Source organism: Lepidochelys olivacea (assembly GCF_965140295.1).
Source record: "Lepidochelys olivacea isolate rLepOli2 genome assembly, chromosome: 15".
In the NCBI taxonomy this organism is placed as follows: Eukaryota; Metazoa; Chordata; order Testudines; family Cheloniidae; genus Lepidochelys; species Lepidochelys olivacea.
In genome coordinates, this window is record NC_140425.1 from 23,856,051 (window position 1) to 23,877,361 (window position 21,311).

Below are 21,311 nucleotides of genomic sequence, written 5' to 3' on the forward strand. Positions count from 1 at the left end.
TGGCTTTTTCTGGTGCTGTAAACCCTCTTTTCCTAGAAGTTCATTTTTTAATTAGGTAGTTCAATAAATTCAAATAAAGCCTCCCGCTATGTTCTATTATCAACGAGGAGAATCTAGAACACACAGCAGTTCTGGGCCAGTGTCATAACATCATTTATGTCATGACTGTGATTGTTATCATGTCAGCCAAGCCCAGACTCAACAGTATATGCCCTGGGACAAGACACACTAGAGTATACCAAGTTCAGATTCTCTCTTATGCCCATCACCCAGCTTTACCACGTGTCCTGCACAATACTGCAGGCAAATCTCAGGCTAGAGTCCTTGAGTCTGTATGTGGCAATTCTCTAAGGTGGGCCAAGAAGGAGCTGCACCACTAAGACCTGCATTAATTTTATTTGAGCTGGAGGTCGCTCTTTGCAGATCCATCTCCTTCCTCCTCATTTAGTATACACTACGCATCTATTTGGAGTCAGTTCTCCATGGTGTGCAGGGAATGGAGCAAGCTTCCCTCCCCACAATGCAGATGATCTGTCTGAACCATCTCCTGTCTGTACAGCCCTATTGCAGGCCTCGCTAGAGTGAATTTTGTGCTGTCAATCCTCCCTGTTTCTCACTAGAAGGCGGTCTCCCTTCCCCATTCAAAAAAAGAAAAGGAGTACTTGTGGCACCTTAGAGACTAACCAATTTATTTGAGCATAAGCTTTCATTCCAGCTCCACAAAGAGGATGTTTGTAAACGCCGTAAAATGGCAGTGTGTGCAAAAATCTCCAGGATTGCTAATGCAGAAGCCAAATGGGTTAAGAAATGATTTGATGACCAGGATGTTGTAGGGCTGGCTTAGCTGACATGAGCAGGTCCAAGTTAAGACAAGACAAGACATGCCTGAACAAGTAATTGCTGAAACAATTAACTATTGTGAATCTGTTTATAGTAAATAAGGGAGTCAGAAACTAACTAGACTGTTGTGGGTATGTTTATAATAAACAAAGTAGGCAGAAGCACCCTGAACTATAAGCTTGCCTTATTGGTCCGTACACACTCTGGAAAGTGATTGGTCTGTACATGTATAGATTTTAGTAGCTAGGAAAGATGTGTATAAACTATGTGATGTAGGATATGAATTGGAAATTGTGGTATCACCATGTACCTAAATCCCCTGTGTCTGGGATTGGCCAGTGAGGGTAAAAAGCTGTTACAGTAAAGTAACCTGAGTGATGAGCTGGAGTTGGACTGAGTGTTTTGGATCCCAGAGCGCTGGATGAAGTATTCTCCCAGATCTGGATGAGGTGTTCTGGATAAGCAGAGTGGAAAGATCTCAGAGGGAATCCCAGTGTTGCATATGCATTTCTTCTTATAGCACTTGATCCTGCAGGTTCTGAGCCTCTGATGCCATTCCAGCAAAGCACTTAAGTGTGTGCCTAACTGTAAGCACATGGGCAGTTTCACTGAGTTCAGCGCATGCCTAAGTACTTTGCTGGATCAGGAATCAGGATGCTCTGTGCCTTGCAGCATTGAGCATTTAGAAACTGGTATTTTTTTCCTGCATATATAAACCTTTGTTTCTGCATTAACAGTACGAGGTATTTTTCGTATAAAGAACAGTTTATAGCTGCGTAGTCCTCTCTGTAAAGAATATAAGGCTGAAGACATAAATTTGTGCTGAGTTTAACCTACCTTCTTTATTCAGCATTTATTTTCCCACTGTCTCTTATTACAAGTTACACCCTCTAACAATATTCTAACTTCTTCATAACTCTCTTATGAGAAATGAGGATTCTCCTCACTACAAAGGAGCTCCTCCACATTTTCTCATCCCCTTGATGTGCAAGTAATTGTTTCCTCACTCTGTAACAAGCTCCAGAAAGATGTGCAGAATTGGGAAAACGAGTTGTAATGAACTTGGTGGAAGCGGGAGGCTGACAAGTTGGGAGCAGCCCTGCTATCAGAAAAGAATGATGATTTCCATAGGATGAAACGGTTGCAAGCAATCTTGTAAACCTAAGCAAGGGGTGCAGGCTGACATGCTAATGAGGGAAGGACTTTTTTTTTTTTTAAAGTTTAATTGGTTACTTTTGGCTTTGAAGTCATATTGCTTTCTCTTTCTCTCTTCTCTCTCTCTCTTTTTTTTTTAAATCCGCGCAAAATAAATGCGTAGATTTTAGAGTTTCAGTGTTTGATTCCTCCTCTCCTTCTGACACCTACTGAGCTCTTTCTGACCAGTGCGTCAGGCGCACTTGACTCCTTAATTTATCTGGATGCTGCTCCCTTCTTAACAGTGATTGTTGATGGAGACACACGGCGCACTGGCATTGTGCAAATGGTTCTCCTGTGCCGTTGCAGCAGAAATGGGGGACTCCCTCTGTCGTAAAAGGTCATGTGTTGGCTTTTAATTTCTGTATTGGTCTGACGGATACACGTAAGCAATCCTACATCGTTGCCTCTTCTCCTTCCCAGCAAGGAAGGTGCAGGGTGACAGGAAATCAATGCTCTGATGCGGAGGCAGGCAACCTGCTGCGCGCGTGCCAAAGGCGGCACGCGTGCTGATTTTCAGTGGCACTCACGCTGCCCGGGTCCTGGCCACCGGTCCGGGGGGGAGGGGGGGGCTCTGCATTTTAATTTAATTTTAAATGAAGCTTCTTAAACATTTTGAAAACCTTATTCACCTTACCTACAACAATAGTTCAGTTATAGAAAGAGACCTTCTAAAAACGTGAGCATGTATGACTGGCACGCGAAACCTGAAATTAGAGTGGATAAATTGAAGACTCGGCACACCATTTCTGAAAGGTTGCTGACCCCTGCTCTGACGTGAAGTGCGATAATAGCAGGCCAGCTGTCATCTCAGCCTTGCGTGTTATGTGGCAGTACCAAGGGTAAGGTGATCTTTGCAGCTTTTCATGTGCAATGTTCTCTCTGGAAGGGGACTGTTTTCTGGCATTCGAGGAGGGTAGCTGTAAGAAACGGGTCATGCGCAAGATAGAGGTAAGCTTCCCTATTGGACTGCTCCTTTGAGATGCGGAGAGGATTCGCAGCACTGTGTAGGATCAGGCCTTGTGTTAGAGAGGCAATGGGCAGTGGAGTTGCATCAAAGATGAATTCTCTGCTGGTTTATGCTGCACAAAGTGGCCTAAGCAGACCAAAGAAAATGGCAAATAATCCCCCTCTCCAAATTTCAGCAGGAGACTTATTGTGGAAAGGCTTCGTGGAAGGCATGTCTTGAAAGCAGAGAGAAAAAGGACTCCTGGCACAGGGAGGGCTGGGACTGGAGAGATCTGGGTTCAGGTCCCAGCTCTCTTGCAGACTAGCTGTGTGGCCTTGGGCAAATCACTTCCCTTCTCCAGTCTCAGTCTGCAAACCAGGAATAATAACCCTTTCTTCCACCTGTCTTGTCTATTTAGCCTGTTAACAGACAAGCTGGGGGAGGTAATATCTTTTATTGGACCAACTTCTGTTGGTGAAAGAAGAGCTCAGTGGAGCTTGGAAGCTTGTTTCTTTCACCAATAGAAGCTGGTTCAATAACAAATATCGCCTCACCCATCTTGTGTGTCTCTCATCCTGGTTCCAACTCAGCTACAACAAGACTGCAAACAATATTAAACTGTAGGTTCCTGGAGGCAAGGACTGTCTCTTGCTATGTGTACTTACAGCTCCTAACACAATTGGGCCTGATCTCAGCTGGGACTTCTGGGTGTTACTGTATGACTGATAATAATGTGTATCTTTAAGTTGCCAGAGTTCATGATGCAGTGAAATACTAACAAAGGAACAAAGCCAGTGGTGCTGAATGGCTTCCAAGCAGTCTAGGGATGGGATGTGCCAAGACATACCCGTAATGTATCATAACCTAGCAGAAGTGTAATCTTGTAGTTTTCGGTGAGATTTCCTGGCAGAAAATAACTCTCAGTCCAGATACAATTTACAATGCTGAGACCCCCTTTGGGGTAGATACATGTATGTTCCTGTTGTGGTGCTGAGTCATTAAAATAGTTTCTTTGACTCTAGGTCAGTGAAAAGATTAGCCATGCCATTGGGTGAGTGCTGCTTCAAAGGCCAGGGTGTAGTATTTTTATCTGCAGTAAGATCCTGTCTGAGTTTGAAGGCCTTTGATTACACAGTACAATTTGTGTCTTCTTGTGGATTTCATTTATTGACCTCCGATGCTATCTGAGCACTTAATCTGTTCTGTGTCCCGTCTCTCACTGAGCGATGCTGTAAATACAGGCTCCTTTTCCACCCCCGCGCTGCTCCTTCTTGATGAGGATATGGCAGCTCGCATCTGGCCACTGGCCTTTGAGTGCCACCGTAAAAAGCAGCCACTGTACAGCCTGCATGCTTTTAAAAGCATCTGATTTCCACATAGCCTTCTCTGCTTTCCTTTCTGTTTGAGATCAAAACCTCCCCTCTGCCTGTTACTGTGTAATAAAGTTGTTCTCAGTGAAGCATAACGCTTAATGAAATGCTTAAAAATACAATAGTCATTGTTTTAAGCAAAGGTTGCTACAGAAGAGACAGAACAGGTAATTGAGTAAGTCAACATCAGTGCTCCAGCCTTGTCTGCTTCTGCCTAATGTCTGCAATGATGAATATTTAAATCAGAGTAGGGAAAGTGTCAAGCACTTATCTGGTTCTTCTGGGCAGAAGAGATTTGGGAGCTTGAATGATAAAGGGCTCTGCCCAAAGGTTTGTCACAGATCAGTGAAATAAAATTACATAGCACTGTCTATTCAACGACACCCAGAGGCTGAGTAGATAATTCATCCTTAGGGTTCCAGAAGTTCAGAACCACACTCAGACTGACAGAATGACACAAGGTCTTGCCTCTAAGACCTCAATGAAGAGGCAGTAAGTCCATCTGGAGTGAGTAAGTCCAGTTTGGCACAAGCCACCCTCAGCTCCTGCTCCTCTGGGGGTGCAGGAGCCAGCTGGTGAAGCCACCAAAGTGAGGACAGGCCTGTGAAGGTTCAAAGCCAGACTGACTGAGAGATGGCTGGATTCAGATCCCAGCAGAACCCCTGTGGGAGCATGACAGCAGTACAACCCCTGCCTTCCTCTGGGCATGAAACCTTCCCCTCCTGTACAGCTGCCCCTGGCCCTGGGGAGTGCATCTTGCTGGAGACAAAGCACAGAGAAATTATGTTTTGTCTGAACTGTCCTGAGTTTGCAAACTTGCAAGATTTCAAACCTAGAAGAGGCTTCCTTGTGAGACTCATTTCCAGCCCTAATGATGAAATATGATGAAAAAGACAACTTTCTCCAGGAGATGTGGGAACTTCTGCTTCCATTGCCAGACAGAATCCATGAGTGCAAAAGTCAAGACAGAATTGAAGAGAGCTCAACTGGAACTGCACAAGCAAGCTAGAACCCCAGTTCAGTCTGATTCCACAGAACCCCGTGAGAGCTCCTGAGCACAGAGAAATACCAAATCCAGACGTTACTGTCACAGTTCAGGGCAACTGCACCTGTATTCCCTGTCTGTGGGACAGGAAGGGCACCCACTTCCAGGCTCCTGACTACCAGCCATCATCTCCTAAGTATGTTTTACCATGCTGCACAATTCCCTGCCTATACCTTGTTATTCCCCAGCAAGTTAGACTACCTAACCAGGCCAGGATCTGTGCTTTGCTTTCTCTTAAGAGGCCATGAGTAGTTGTAATTACCTACAGTTATCAGTTACCACACAGCCCTTTCTAAAAAAGCACATTTATTCTTAAGGTGAAAGCATTACAGAGAAAATATTAAAAAGAACCTACACGCATGGTAAAAAGCTGAGCAGAGATCAACCCCAAATACAACAAGGGCTCTGGCAGGTGATCAGACGGCCCTTCAGGCCCCACACAGGAGTTTTTCCTGTAGTTACAAGTTCATAACAACTTTTGCTCAGAACAAGAACAAAAAGCAACAGCTCATTCTTTCCTTCATACTGCTTGGACCTTTGATCTTGTGCTCATGAAAGAGGTGATCAGCAGACAGTGGTTCTCTCCTTAGGGAATAGCTTCAAAAGGTAGGGTCTAGAGGTGGGAAATTTCCATTCATCAACCTCCTCCCTAGGAAACCCACTTAACTTTGTCCCAAAACTTCCTTCTTGTCTGGCACATGGTTTAAAATAGTCCTTTGATGCTCATAACACTTCCCAAGGTTTATATTGGCCTTGTCTCCCCCTAGAGAAGTTGCATCAAATCCCACAGTAATACATAAAGTTTGCATTCAATAGAATGGACTTCAAAGATACTTAAACGTCATTCAATAATGTTTTTCAAGGATATTGCAAGAAACTGCCCAATCTGTCAGTTACATTATCAGCACAAACTCAGTGAGGGCCCGGCAGTACTCCTATCTTCCTGCTGCACAAATAGATTTAAAAAGTTGCTCCCTACATAACCCAAAGTAATGACAACTGATTTGTAAACATTGACATTATGCAACCAGTTGAAAGATGGTGGTTGTTGTTGTTGTTTATTATTAATATAAAACAACTTAAGGAAAGGAATTCCCGCCCCCCCCAGGGACTCTGACAGTCCCGGAACTAAATCGGAGATCTGGTAGATTTCTTCTTTTTCTGAAGCTACGAACAACAATTTTGCAGTAAAACCAAGCTACGAACTGCTGTTTTGCAGGTGTCCAAGAGCTACCATTTCATGGTGTGAAAGGCATCAAGCTCTCAGTTCTTGGCCAGACTGCAGGGTATTACTGTTCTCGTCCAGTGCAGCTCCAGAAGAGAAGCTGTCTAAACTTCCTGAGAGGCAGGTGTAGCATGTGTGTGGTGGGACTTTCTGGGGTATGTCATATGCATAAGCGTGTGCTGTACAAAAGGAGGCTGAATCTGCTGCCTCTTCTGAAGATTGATCAAGTTACCAGTTTGCATATTCAGTGACCTGCAAAGACTTTTGCTTCTCCTGCCAGTGATAACTATTTTTTTATGCATCCAACGAAGCAGGTATTCACCCACGAAAGCTTATGCTCCAATACATCTGTTAGTCTATAAGGTGCCACAGGACTCTTTGCCACTATTTTTTTAAAAACAATGTCAGTCATGGGAAGAGTTAGCGAAGAGAAAAGAGAGAAAACTATCCTTGTATGACAGGTTTCAGAGTATCAGCTGTGTTAGTCTGTATCCGCAAAAAGAAAAGGAGGACTTGTGGCACCTTAGAGACTAACAAATTTATTTGAGCATAAGCTTTCGTGAGCTACAGCTCACTTCATTGGATGCTTATGCTCAAATAAATTTGTTAGTCTCTAAGGTGCCACAAGTCCTCCTTTTCTTTATCCTCATATGGCATCTCTTTCTAGGTGCCCATTGAGGGAAATCCTCAACAATCCATCCACAACATGGGTGACCATGTACAGGCTAAGATCTAAGGGTTTTGAAAATAATAGCTCCAGTTTTAAGTACTGCATTGGGAATTGGCCTCTATTGTCATGTTCCAGTTTACTGGGAGGGGGGGTCATCTCCTTAAAGCAAAACACTGAGGGGCAGATCCTCGGCTGGTATAAATTGTCAGAATGCTGCTGACTTCAGTGGAGCTATGACAATTTACAGCAGCTGAGGATCTGCTCTGAGACTCAACAGGCACATCTTGCTTCCTCTTCACCTTAGGATCTCCCAGGCTAGTGACTCCAATGCCTGGCAACATCCCTTCCAGATTCGTGACCCAGAGTTTGCAACAACGTATGATGAGACCTTCCTATCCCCAGGACGCTACAAGCACCAGCAAAAGGAATGTAAGGTCGAGCGGAAGCAAGTTGTACTCTCACAGATGTAGCCTGCCAGAGTCTTTTGCATGTGCCTCTAATGAAAAAAAAATTCCTTCGCTCCTTATGGAGCCAACAAAATTGATCCTACAGCTTGACAAAGCTAGTCAGTTCAACACCACAGGAACTCAGCTGTCTTATTGAGCTGATATGCATCATTTGGAGAGGTATGGATTTCAGTATTGCATATTGGAATCTTGAAGTTAGTTCTCTCCTATGGCAATGAAAAGATCATTTAACTTTGGAGCTACTGAATTCAAAAGAGCTCATATATAATCAGCTGAGATGCCCAAAGTAAATAGTAAGATAACAGGTGCTTTAGACAATATATATATTTTGCAGCCAAACTGAGCTTCTTAGACCAGGTTCACAGAAAGATTTGCTGAGGTTTTTTAGCTAGGGAAGCAAAACTGGGCCGTTCTGAAAAATTCAGGGGTGATTTTATGGCTCTATATACAAAATATATAGTTTTTACATGGTTGCAATACCAAAAAAACAGGTGAATCTGTTTTAAGCAAGACTTGCACTAAGATTTGGGTTTGGGTTGGTTTTTTTTTCCCCCTCCAGACATGAAATTTGAACTCATGCAGCTCAAATAAAAAACAATGTTTGCTTCAGTCACTGCCTGGTTGAGTTCAGCACAGCTGCATGCAAATGATCAGTTAATAGTGATGATATTGAAGATGAGTTGCAGTTCCCAGATTTTCATTTGTCCTGATATGCCTTTTAATTGCACTTCAGTCACCCATCACCACTGACTTGATTCAGCACTAAACAAGGAGAAGCACTGAGTTCAATTTGGTGATGATGATCTAGATTATTCAGGTGGCTTCACTCCTGTGGATTGGTTCATAACAGCCTAGGTTCGCTGCCGTGTTCATGGTGGACGAAACAAGTGAAATGAATAAGGATTGTTTTCAGAGCACTGTTGCATGCAGCCCCATGCACTCTCATGCAAATAGGAAGTTGACGCTCATTTCTGATCTCCTTTGCCATACGTGGTGCTTAGGGCTTCCTCTGTGAGCTTTTAAAAATCCCACTTTACCCTGGGCCTTAATTTTCTGTGACCTTCCATATAACAAACACAACCCTGGTTTCTACAACAGGTTCCTTTGCAGAAACATGCCTAGTTTGTATGTGAACAATCAAAGTCGCAGCTCAGGTTCTATTTGTTTTAATTTGCCATACTTTAGAATCCTTATTAAAGTCTCCTGGTCAAATCCAGATGGCGGTACAGAGCTCCAGCTAGGTGCTGGAGATAGTTGTTGTTTGTGTTGATTATAACTCTCCTCAGATAAAGTGTAGAACTGTTTGAATTTTTGGCCTTTGGCTGTTTGCAAAGCTGCTGTCAGCTTCCAGCCCAAGCTGATTTGTATTCAGAACACATCCCCCGCTCGCTAGTAGGGAGACGCAGCGAGTGGACCAGTTTGCTGCTAGCCAACAACCTTGAAACCAGTGGACGCAGCTGCATCTGGGGTGTTTTTAATACAGTCTGTACCCTTCCCCTCTTTCACTGATGTTGCTCCTCTAGCCAAAAGATTCTCTGATTTACAGCCTCCGAAAAAGCATCGTCCTATGGAAGGGGAGGGGAGAGTTATTTTTTTAATCCCTCAGCTAATTAAACATTAAACTAAACAATTTAAAAAAATTATGAGGTGAGACACTCTGCTCGTTTTAATATAAAATAACTTAATGAAGTTCCACATTCTGCCTGCGGAGGGGAGGGGAGGAGAGCTGTGATCGGAACGAGAGAGGAATAAAAATTGAACATTCTGAGCATTCACTCACGTGCTCGCTCCAAGTCGCATCCTCAGTGCTTGGCTGTTTTTAATGGTTCTTCCTCAGGCTGTTGGAGGAGTGCAAAATGAGCATGCGATGTGTAAACGGGGCCCTAGCTGGAGGAACGGTCTGATGGGCAGGGGGTCCAAGGAGTAGAGCTGCAGAACAGATTTCTCATAAGGGCAGGACAGCGGTGAAACCTTCCCCTTAGATTTCAGGCGTAGGAACGAGTTTGGCTGCAAAGCCAGTTAAAGTTGTCTGAGACCATATGGGGAATCACCTGGCAAAGGGTCTGTAACAGCTTTGCTTGCTCTCTCAGTGAGTGGAGAGAGACAGATGAAGATTGAAAGACATGAAGACAGGGGTGGGGAGTGTCCATGCTACCACTTGAAGGGAAACTACAATTTACTCTATATAAAAGACTTGGGTATCTCTTCATCTCATTACCATCAAGTAAAGGTCTCCTCCAACCTCCCTCCATACCAGCCCAGACATCAGTGGGAGCGCTGCCTGCAGAGGATCCCTGGCCCTTTAGCACTGCTGCTGTTTACAGGATGCATGTGATGGTTTTGTGCCCAGTGAAGTGTCATAGCTTGTCAGGCAAAACTTATCTCTGCATTTAAGACAGTCAGTGTTTGACTTGGTGGCTGTTGCTATTTTTTTTTTAAATAGGGCTTTAATTTCATTCTTCGATGGGGGGGGGGCGGTCGTGGGGGAGAGGGATTCTAGAATGCTAAGTATTACCCCTGCTCTCTTTTCCCACAACCCCTGTTCCCTGCCCGTTTCCTCTTCCATTTGACACTCCTTTCCCCCTAGTTCACACCTCCAGCTGATCATTTGCCCACCCTTGTCTCCCAGTTATTTTCCTCATCCAGCAGTTTCCCCTCTCCCTAGGGAGGGCTCTTTGCTTTTCTAGTTTTTGAATGATTAGCCGGTCAAATGTTGGGGATCCTTGAGTTAAAGTCCACCGGCTAAAGCTACAAACTGCCCTTGTCCTCACTACAATTTAATCTCATCTTAGCTCATTTGAATTCAGAACAAACCTTTTTTTTCCTAGTGAGGACTCTGCAAAGGCTGAGTGCTCCCGCCCATTCCCCTCTGTGCTGAGAGGGGCTCTTTCAGGCCCTCTCCTCCTTTCCCCACACAATGGCAGTGCTGTGAGAGGTGTAGTCCCAAGCCCTGCTGGCCCCCACGTACAACACTGGCTGAGCAGAGAGCGAGCCCGGCACTTTGCAGCAGGGCTTCTTCTGCCTAGGTGAGCACAGGCCAGGCTGGAAATGCATGATCCCAGCTGCTGGGCACCAATCATAAAATACCATTAAACGTAACAGAAATGATTAATGATGAAACAAGAAGCCAGGCTGCTGACCTGTTTTGTGACAAAGGAAGTGCAGCTCAGCAATTGAACGCATGAGAGTATCTGGAGACATTCAGAGCAGGGTTGAGGCAGGCTCCATAATGTGTCAGGCAAATGCTTTTTGTTAATTATAACATTGCATTAATATGAAAAATACCAACATCTTCTCTACACAATTTCTTCTAATAAATAATAAAACCTGCTTTAAAACTACAATGATAGTTGCCAGCTTCTCCCAGGCTGATTATTTCTTCTGATTAGCACTTTCTCTGTCACAAACCATGTCAACAGCCTTCACTTCCCTGCTGAGAAGTCACTGTAAAACTGGCAACCAAGCTCATTAAGACAGACACCAGCACTGCTCACAGCACTGGAATTATGAAAAAGCCATGGTGGGGTCTCTGGAACATGTTTTAATGATTCCATTTGGGGTAGGTGTGTACATCGGAGACAGGCCTGAATCAAGGCCCTGTCGCCAAACACTCCTGGACTAGAGTGTTCAGACTCTGGATCTAAATATTGCAGTTGTCTATTCAGTACATATGAATATCACTTTTATTTAGATGGCATCACCACAATTTCCTGTCAAAACAGAACTGTGAAAAATTCTGTGCAAAATTCACTTGAGGCTGCTGGAGAGAGTGTGTGTGAGAGAGATACATAGGGAAGTATAGTTTCCTTCCACACATGGAGCCAGGAACATGTGCACTCAAGACTGAGCAATCCTAGTGCAGGACAAGAGACTGTTTAATTCTAATGCCAGCTCTGACCGTGATTCTCTCTGTGACTATATGCAAATCACTTAAAATCTCTGCCTCAGTTTCCTCATCAGTAAAATAGAGATCATGTTACCTACTTGACAGGGATGTTGAGGGATTGGCCAACTAGTATTTTGTTAATTACTTTCAATATATGCAGGAAATATTCTCTCTCATAAAGTATACTCACTCCTGAATTAATGAGGATAAAGTGATATCTGTTACTACCCATTATGTTTACTCTGTGTAAACATAATAATGTACTGTACTTGTCTCCTCTTTTTTTATTGTGTAACATCCCATAATGTGGTCATCTAGAACAGTGCACTGTTGCTAGAAAATCCAGTACTAAATTACCTCCTATGCATGTGCAGGATTCTCTTATTAATTACGGTTTGTTTGTATTACAGTAGGCCCTAGAGGCTTCAGCTGAAATCAAGGCCCCATTGTGCTGGGTGCTGCACAAACACGTAGTAAGATACAGCCCTTTTCTGAAGTGCCTGCGATCTAAACAGACAAGACAGGCAAAGGTGGGGAGAAAGGAAGTATTATCCCCATTTTACAGATAGGGGGCTGTGGCACAGAGAGGTTAAGTAACTTACCCAAGGAATCTATGGCAGCACCAGGAATTGAACCCTCAGATCTCCTGAGTCCCAGTCCAGTGCCTTAATCACAAGACTGTCTCTTTATGATTTTTCTCGTAACATGTGATGTGACATCAGACAGTCAAGACTACAATAGCCTCCCTGGCCCTTGGGCGCCTCCTGTCACCCACCATCAGGTCAGTGACCTGCGGATCCACACAGCGTCACACCCACTTGCCCTGTTGCTAACAGCTATTGCACAGAGGGCAGCCCTGTAGAGGTGGGTTCTGTGGCATATAGACTGGAAATGCTCATCAGAAGTAGCCATAATTTCACTGCCATGATACTACCACCCTATCGATTTTTTTTCCTTAATAAAATGCAAAACATGCCCACTGCATTTGTGTCCTGTTTATTTTTCATGTTGAGAGGTGTTTTCCAAGTTGCAGCTGTTGGACATTTCTGATGTGGAATCTGTGTTCTTAGGTACTAATAACTCCTTCCCTGGGGGCTTCAGGATAATGAGCCTGTTTTAGCCTTTTGCAGTGAATTGCTGAACATAATTGGTATTTTGGTAGCTCAGAGTAACTAACATCAGTTCAGGTCAACTCAATACTTGTCCAGACAATAAATATTTAGGTCAGATGGCAAGCCAAGTGAAGAGTAATAAAGTATTTGTGGAATAAAGCTTTGGAAAATTGGTTCTCTTTGAATGACATCGATGGTGACCCCCTGTTGCTCTTGTGAATAAGTATAAGGATCTGAGGTTACCTCAGAAGAATATGCAATTTATGGTCCAATTAAGGTGTACGTCCTTGAGTACGAAGGTCAGATGTTCAAACAGGAAAAGTTGAACAGTATTTGTGACTCGTATTATTGTTTAACAGTGTGTGTCTTTGCTCTTCAGGACTGACAGTTCCTAGAAAGGATGGAGAGCTTACTCCTTAATATGATAGCCTGCCTCAGGTAATTGCTCGACAGCACAGTTAAGATAGATATCTGGCAGTAAGAGAAGCTCAGTGTCATTGAAAATGTTCTTTTAGTGCCCAGTGGCACACAGCATACATTTGTTCAGTTGCATTAATGTAGTTCTTGGATCAGGTAGGGTTAAGCAACAGCAAGTAAGTACTATAGGTCCTGATTGTCATTTACACTAAGGACCCCTTATACCGCCCTGGCAATGTAAAAAGGGCTTTAAAATGAGTGTAAATACTGTTTATAGTCACTGTTAGGCCCCTTTTCATTGCCAGAGAGATATAAAGGGGGTTTAGTGTAAATGATTAGTAGGCCCAATCATCGAATCATAGAACTATAGAGCTGAAAGAGACATCCAGAAGTCATCAAATCCAGTTCCCTGCACTGAGGCAGGACCAAGTAAGCCTAGAGTATCCCCGACAGGTGTTTGTCCAACCTGTTCTTAGAACCTCCAGTGATGGAGATTCCACAATCTCCCTTGGAAGCTTATTCCAGAGTTTAGCTACACTTGTAGTTGGAATTTTTTCCTAATCTCTAACCTAAATCCCCCTTGCTGCAGATTAAGCCCCTTACTTCTTGTCCTAATTTTAATGGAGTGGAGAACAATTAATCACATTCCTCTTTATAACAGCCCTTAATGCATTTAAAGACTGTTATGAGGTTCCCCCCAGCCCCACCCTTCAGTCTTCTTTTCTCAGACTAAACATGCCCTGTTTTTTAACCTTTCCTTATAGGTCAGGTTTTCTAACCTTTCATCATTTTTGTTGCTCTCCTCTGGACACTCTGATTTGTCCACAGCTTTCCTAAAGTGTGGTGTCCAGAACTGGACACAGTATTCCAGCTGAGGCCTCTCCAGTACCGAATAGAGCAGTACAATTATCTCCCATGTCTAATGTACAGTGCTCCTATTAATACACCCCAGAATGATACTAGCCTTGTCACAGTTTCATCACATTGTTGATTTATAGCCACCTCGCCAATTATTCCACATTTTGAAGTTGTGCATCTGATTTTTCCTTCCTAACTTCAATACTTTGCACTTATCTTTATTGAATTTCATTTTGTTGAATTAAGACCAATTCTTCAATTTGCCAAGATCATGTTGAATTCCAATCCTATCTTACAAAGTGCTTGCAACCCCTCCCAGCTTGCTGTCATCTGCATGTTTTGTTAAGCATACTCTCTACTCCATTATTCAAGTAATTAATGAAAAAATAGAATAGTACCGGATACAGGACTGACTCCTGCAGGTCCCTGCTAGATGCATCCCCCCAATTTGACAGTGTATCTCTAGGGGTCAAATTCACCTCTGTGCAGAAAGCCACACCAAAGTTTACTAACCACTTAAGAACCACTTAATCCCTAAAAAGAGAGATTAAGTGGAATATAAGTGGTTCTTAGGCACAGTGATAGTCCTCTGTACAGGGGTGAATTTCACTCGAGGGTTAAAGATCACATGTGTTTTGTGTGATGATTCTGCATTGTGGATGTAGCATGAATTCTTCTTCTCTCAAATAGAGTGGTTTGACAATGGTTGTAACTCCATTAGGCCAGATGGTAATGTCACTTGCACTAGTGTAAATCTGGAAGCGGCACCATTAAAGTCAGTGGAGTTGCATCAGTGTGAGAGAGATCAGAATCAGGCTATTGACTTCAGGGAGGTTACTGTAGATTTACACTGGTGTAAGTGAGAAAAGAATCAGGCCCAGAGAGCAATGCTGCCAACTTTTGTGATTTTTATCACAAGTCTTCTGCTATTTGGTGGTGTTTTTCTTAAATCTCCATCTCCTGGAGTCATATGATTACATGAGAATCTCAACTTCCTCTGTTATAAAAAAAAAAAAAGTTTCAAGTCCTCATGGTTGGAGAGAAAAGCTTAAAAATGTGAACCATTAAAACCTGAAGTCAAATAAAAAGACCCCAGATTCATTTATTTTTTTTAAATGTCATGATTTTCGGGGGATACTCTACATGAGAATTTTGAATGCTTGCAGAGTCAAATACATAGCAACCCACATGCTTTATACAAAGGACTCTGGTGCTCACCACTGGTCACCCCTATAAACGCTTCTTTAACTAGTATGACAGCTACAGCACTGATAGGCATCTGCGCTGACTGCAGAGTCATTGTTCAAGGTCGTTCATGGGAGTTGATTCTAGACACGGAAGTTGAAACTAGACAAAATCAGACTAGAAATAAAAGGTGTACATTTTTAGCTGTCAGGGTAATTAATCATTGGAACAACTTACCATGGGTTGTGGTGTATTTTCCATCACTGGCAATTTTTGAAGCAAGAATGAATTTCTCCACCTCTAAAAGATATGTTCTAGTTCAAACAGGAATCAATTCAGGGAAGTCCTACGACCTGTTGTATGCAGAAGGTCAGAATAGATGATCAAAGTGGCCTCTTCTGGCTTTTTAAACTATGACACACCAAGAATTGGGGCCAGCAGCATTTCTGTGTCCCTGTATAAAAACAAATGTCTGTAGTATTCTATACTAATGGTCCAAACCATGACAGATTACAGTAATACAGCTACATTTTATGGGGCCAGGGCTGTCGAACTTTGAAATCAGGGTCCCTAGCCTAGCAAATCTGGGTATTTCTTTCAATGCACAGTTGAAATAGTAGGCTGCCAGGTCTTCCAATGCCTCAGGGCACTAGAGAGGAGATGTTTGGAGAAGCAATTCAGCATTCCAGATTCTTTCCTTGTTAAAGTAGGTCTGTGATCTGCAGGGTCTTTCTGGTGGCTCTAAGCCACAATGCTGTTTACACGGCTTGTATCAGTGTGCTGATCTTTTCTCAACCTTTTAGTGTTTAATTATGCAGTCCTTTAACACAAACATAAACAGCACAAAGGGATGTCATAAACCCTGCTGGCAGCAAAGTACACAAGAATGTAACCGCACCATTATTAAAAAGACTTTTATCCCCACAGTGCACTCTGTGGGATTTTGCCAGTTAAGTTTTTCAAATTCTTGTGAATGTGGGTTGTTTTCCCCCCTCATGGCATCATGCAGGGGAACCGTTCTAGGGCACTCGATCTTTTTAGATCCTCTAGGGCCAATGGCTGCCTTGTTAGCCATTATAATGACTGACATTTATTGAGTACTTTGACCCCAAACTCTGTAGAGGAGGAAGGACTGGTTGAGTGGCTAGGGTGCTAGACTGGGCTTCCGAAGATCCAGTTTTAATTCCCTGCTTTGCCACAGACTGCCTGCAACATCTCGGGCATGTCCTTTAGTGTCCCTGCTTCCCGTCTGTAAAATGAGTGTAATTGCACTCCCCTACCTCAGAGGGGTATTATGAAGGTTAAATTTACTAAAGGGTTACACACTTTGTTGCATCTGTACGCTGAGCACATTGCATACACCAGGAGCCCTTGCACTTCTCCATTCCCTGTGTGTCACCCTCCAATCACCATCTATTTCAGGTTTCAGAGTAACAGCCGTGTTAGTCTGTATTCGCAAAAAGAAAAGGAGGACTTGTGGCACCTTAGAGACTAACCAATTTATTAGAGCATAAGCTTTCGTGAGCTACAGCTCACTTCATCAGATGCATAAGTTATGCATCTGATGAAGTGAGCTGTAGCTCACGAAAGCTTATGCTCTAATAAATTGGTTAGTCTCTAAGGTGCCACAAGTCCTCCTTTTCTTTTTGCATCTATTTCAGGGAGTCTCTTAACCCCCTCCAGCATGTGACCATGTGCCAGGGGTTGTGTGTGTCTGCCTCCTTTTGTACCATTGGCCTCCATTTGCCCCACACGTGGCAAGGGCTCTGTGTGGCCCCCTCCCCCCATATCCGTAGGAATGAGAGGGTATTCGAGTCTCCAGGCCCATTCATTTCTAATACTCTATGTTCGGACTGCCAACGAGGATGCCAGTCGTGGTGCTCTCTGTGATATGGATAGTTGTCCATTAGGACCTGGATAGAGAATGCATCTCGGGGGGTGTTTACACAGCATTTTGGAGAAGAGCCTCCCGACGTGGGCTGATGGACATAGGCTAGTGCTCCAGAAATAGCTCTTTAGACAGCGCTTTGAAATTGCGGTTCTAGCTGGATCTTGGGCTCTGAAGCCCACCCCCCGTCTTTAAGCTTCAGAGCATGAGCTCCAGCCCAAGCTGCAACTTCAGAACGCTGTCTGTGGAGTTATTCGTAGAGCACGAACGCAAGCCTGCTAGCCCAAGTCTGTCAACCTGGGAGTCTCGCTCCAAAATGCTACGTAAACATACCCTTATAGGCCAAAAAACAGCCATCACCTGGTCACTACCAGCCTGGGGTGGATTCACATCAGCTTCCTAGAGGCTAAAGTTTCTGTAGCCATTATCAATACTAGGTAGGACCTTGGCTTAATGATGCCTGAAGAAAGATCCCTTTAGGATAGTCATAAGGCACTTTGTAGGGAGAGTGCTTGTAATATGCCCACTGGCTCCAAGATGAGCAGAGTTAAGCCAGTGCAGAATGGTTTGGGAATTCCCATTCTTAGATTCTGCAGCGATGGGCACTGGAGGCAAAACACTCATCTGGCAGGCATAAATAAAGGGCTTCAGTCCCCAGAGGTGCCAGGTTGGACTAAATTCACACAAATATTTAAAAATAAGTACATGTATGTAACAAGCAGGAGAGACAGTGTGATTCAGTGGACAGGACACTGGATGAGTCTCCAGAGCCCTAGTCTATTCCTCTGACTCTAGCATGCTGTTTGACCTTTGGAAAATCTCTTAATCTCTCTGGTTTTGCTTCCCCTTTGTTTGCCTTGACTATTTAGACTGTAATCTCTTGGAGGGACTGTCTCTTACCATGTGTATGTACCATGTCTTGCATAACAGGGTCTAGTCTTGGCCAGGACGTCTAAGCGTTGCTATTGTACTACTCCCCCTAACTCTTTATCCAACAAGGATTTGGGGAATAATTGTAGGATATTTCTATGTGCCTGATATGATTGAGCTAGTCAAGAACACTGAACCAAATAAGAAAGCAGTTCAGTTACTTGCTATCTGCCTTTCCAAATACTCCAGGTTCCCACAAGAGTCATGTTGTGATTGCATGAGATTGCATCCTGATGCTGAATGTTTCCAAATTTTCTCTAGTGTTTTGAACTTCTAAACTCTCCTTTCCTTTCAACAGTGACCGAGAGTCGAGGCATCCTAGAGAGTATACAGAGATTTTCTTTGCTGCCAACTTATCTGCCTGTGAGCTATCATATCCACAATGCGGATGTTTCCTTCTTTCTTAAGGAAGCCAACCAGGATATCATGAGGAACTCTAGTTTGCAATCCCGGGTGGAGTCTTTCCTAATCTATAAATCCAAGAGGCCACCTGTATTAAATGCCAGCTATGGACCCTTTTCCATTGAACAAATAGTGCCGCAGGACCTAATGTTGTCTTCAAATCCATTTGGATCCATCAACAAGTTTTCCTTTAATTGGAAACTCAAAGCCTACATCTTGAGTGACAAAATTTATCTGAGGAAGCCCAAAGTCCAGATCCTTTTCTACATTGTGGGCAGGGACTGGGATGACTACAGTACCGCAGAGAGGCTGCCTTGCCTGCGGGTGTTTGCCTTCCGCGAGACGAGGGAAGTCCGAGGCAGCTGCAGGCTGAAGGGGGATCTGGGATTGTGCGTGGCAGAGCTGGAACTCCTGCCGAGCTGGTTTAACCCCCCCACAGTTGTGGCCGGCCGCAAGAAAGCGACAGATCAGTCTGAAGGGAGCCCTGTGGAACTTTACTACACCATCCAGCCGGGGGATGAGACCGGGGAGTGCAGTAAGGAGGACGTAAGGAAAAGTAATGGGATCAGACTGGGAGGGAACGATATTGATGAATCAGTACCTCCTTTGCAGAGAATTGGAAGTGTTTTCCTTTACCAGACGTATGGTGGCCCTTCCTTAAGTGAAATGAGGTTGGATAACAACATCGCCATCCAATATATACCAAAGACTGTCAAACAAGGTGATATTTTGACTTTCCTTGTGTCTATCAATAAAAATTCAACGGAGGACCAGTTCACACTGAGGTAAATTCTTTCTAAATTTCTCTATTAAACTGAAAATCAGATGGCAGGGGTTTTTGTTGTTGCTATTGTTAGCTTTTGTTGTATGGGAAGTCACTTTCGCAAGGGTAAATTGATGGTTGCTTTCTAAGAATTTCTGCTTTATAGATGAGATTTAAACAGTGTTGTTTGTTTGTTTTTTCAATCTAGCAAATGTTGCCGCCTTCCTTTTCTATTATCCAGTCAAATATAGAGTGACCTGGCTGAGGAACAGTCTCTGTATGAGAGGCCGGCTGCCTTTGAGCAACTTCTGAGTAGCACAAATGGGACATTTGAGAGCCATTTACTTGTCAGTAGGAGAAACTGCACATTTTCGCCTGACCTGGAGCTTGCAGAGCTCCTAGAGCAGTGATACTCAGACTGAGGCTTGGGCTCTGTCTCCTGTGGCTCTTTGCAGCACATGATATTAAAACACTATGTGATTTAATTATTAACCAATCAGGATGCTTTTAAGTAGGTTATCAACCAATTGTAGAATACTTGGTCAGTCATTTTGCTGTGAGGAAAAAAAAATGTAATGAATAGTAAATGAAACAATAAATTCACATGACTGTGGCTCTTTCGGGTAATGTTGATCGCTAATTTGGCTCCTGAATAACTGAGGTCTGAGTATCACTGTCCCAGACATAACTTGATCTGTCATTAGAGCCTCTCGTTAAAATGACTACATGCCCCCCAACCCTGCCTGGCCTGTAAACCCTATTAGGTTGTTTAATATTGTCTTTTCAGGAATCCCAAACATCCCATGATTAAAATAAAATATTTTTTTTCCTCAACCCAAGTGAGAAGTTCCTTAGTTTTAACGAAAACTGAAGCTTGCAGTGCACCATCGCTCTGTTGTACTTGATTGCTTCTTTGGCAGCCCAGGATTTCAGGTCATACCATAGCAAACTTGGAGTGCTTAGAGTGCTTAGAGAAGAAATTAATCAGAAGGCTTCAGTGGACAGTAAATTCGCACTACATGCAAGTGACGTTCTCCCCAGTGGATTCTCTAGTTTCAAGCTTGTCACTCCCTCTGTACCAACAGCTTGAACTACCATGGAAGAGAGGTGCACAGGGCTAATTTCAGTCTTATTCCCTACCAATGAGTGATGTCACTTCTCTTAGTGACAGGTTTCAGAGTGGCAGCCGTGTTAGTCTGTATCAGCAAAAAAAATGAGGAGTACTTGTAGCACCTTAGAGACTAACAAATTTATTTGGGCATAAGCTTTCGTGGGCTAAAACCCACTTCATCGGATGCATGCAGTGGAAACTACAGTAGGAAGATATATATTCACAGAGAACATGAAAAAATGGGTGTTGCCATGCCAACTGTAACAAGACTAATCAATTAAGGAGGACTATTATCAGCAGGAGAAAACAAACTTTTGTAGTGATAATCAGGATGGCCCATTTCAAACAGTTGACAGGAAGGTGTGAGTAACAGTAGGGGAAAAATTAGCATGGGGAAATAGCTTTTACTTTTTGTAATGACCCATCCTCTCCCAGTCTTTATTTAAGCCTAATTTAATGGTGTCCAGTTTGCAAATTAATTCCAATTCTGCAGTTTCTCATTGGAATCTGTTTCTGAAGTTTTTTTGTTGAAGAATTACGACCTTTAGGTCTGAATTTGAGTGAACAAGGAGGTTGAAGTGTTCTCTGACTGTTTTTTTAATGTTATAATTCTTGATGTCTGATTTGTGTCCATTTTATTCTTTTGCGTAGAGATTGTCCTGTTTGGCCAACGTACATAGCAGAGGGGCATTTCTGGCACGTGATGGCATATATCATGTAGATGTGCAGGTGAACGAGCCTCTGATGGTGTGGCTGATGTGATTAGGTTCTATGATGGTGTCCCTTGAATAGATATGTGGACACAGTTGGCAACGGGCTTTGTTGCAAGGATAGGTTCCTGGGTTAGTGTTTTTGTTGTGTGGTGTGTGGTTGCTGGTGAGTATTTGCTTCAGGTTGGGGAACTGTCAGTAAGTGAGGACTGGCCTGTCTCCCAGGGTCTGTGAGAGTGATGGGTTGTCCTTCAGGATTGGTTGTAGATCCTTGATGATCTGCTGGAGA

The 21,311-nt window shown here is 43.5% G+C and overlaps 1 protein-coding gene across 3 annotated transcripts in view; it reads left to right on the forward strand.

Annotated features, from left to right (window-relative positions):
- LOC311531629 (transmembrane protein 132D-like) overlaps positions 1-21,311 on the forward strand; it is a 386,634-nt gene that overhangs the window by 75,835 nt on the left and 289,488 nt on the right. Inside the window, exons 2-3 of one of the 3 annotated variants that reach the window (XM_084649165.1) lie at positions 13,138-13,196; positions 18,335-19,223. In XM_084649165.1, coding sequence (XP_084505291.1) covers positions 18,463-19,223 — 761 coding nt within the window. In that variant the 5' untranslated portion in view covers positions 13,138-13,196; positions 18,335-18,462. Of the gene's footprint in view, positions 1-2,769; positions 2,877-13,137; positions 13,197-18,334; positions 19,224-21,311 lie in introns of those variants that run through there. The other 2 variants (XM_084649166.1, XM_084649164.1) reach the window with 2 other exon arrangements.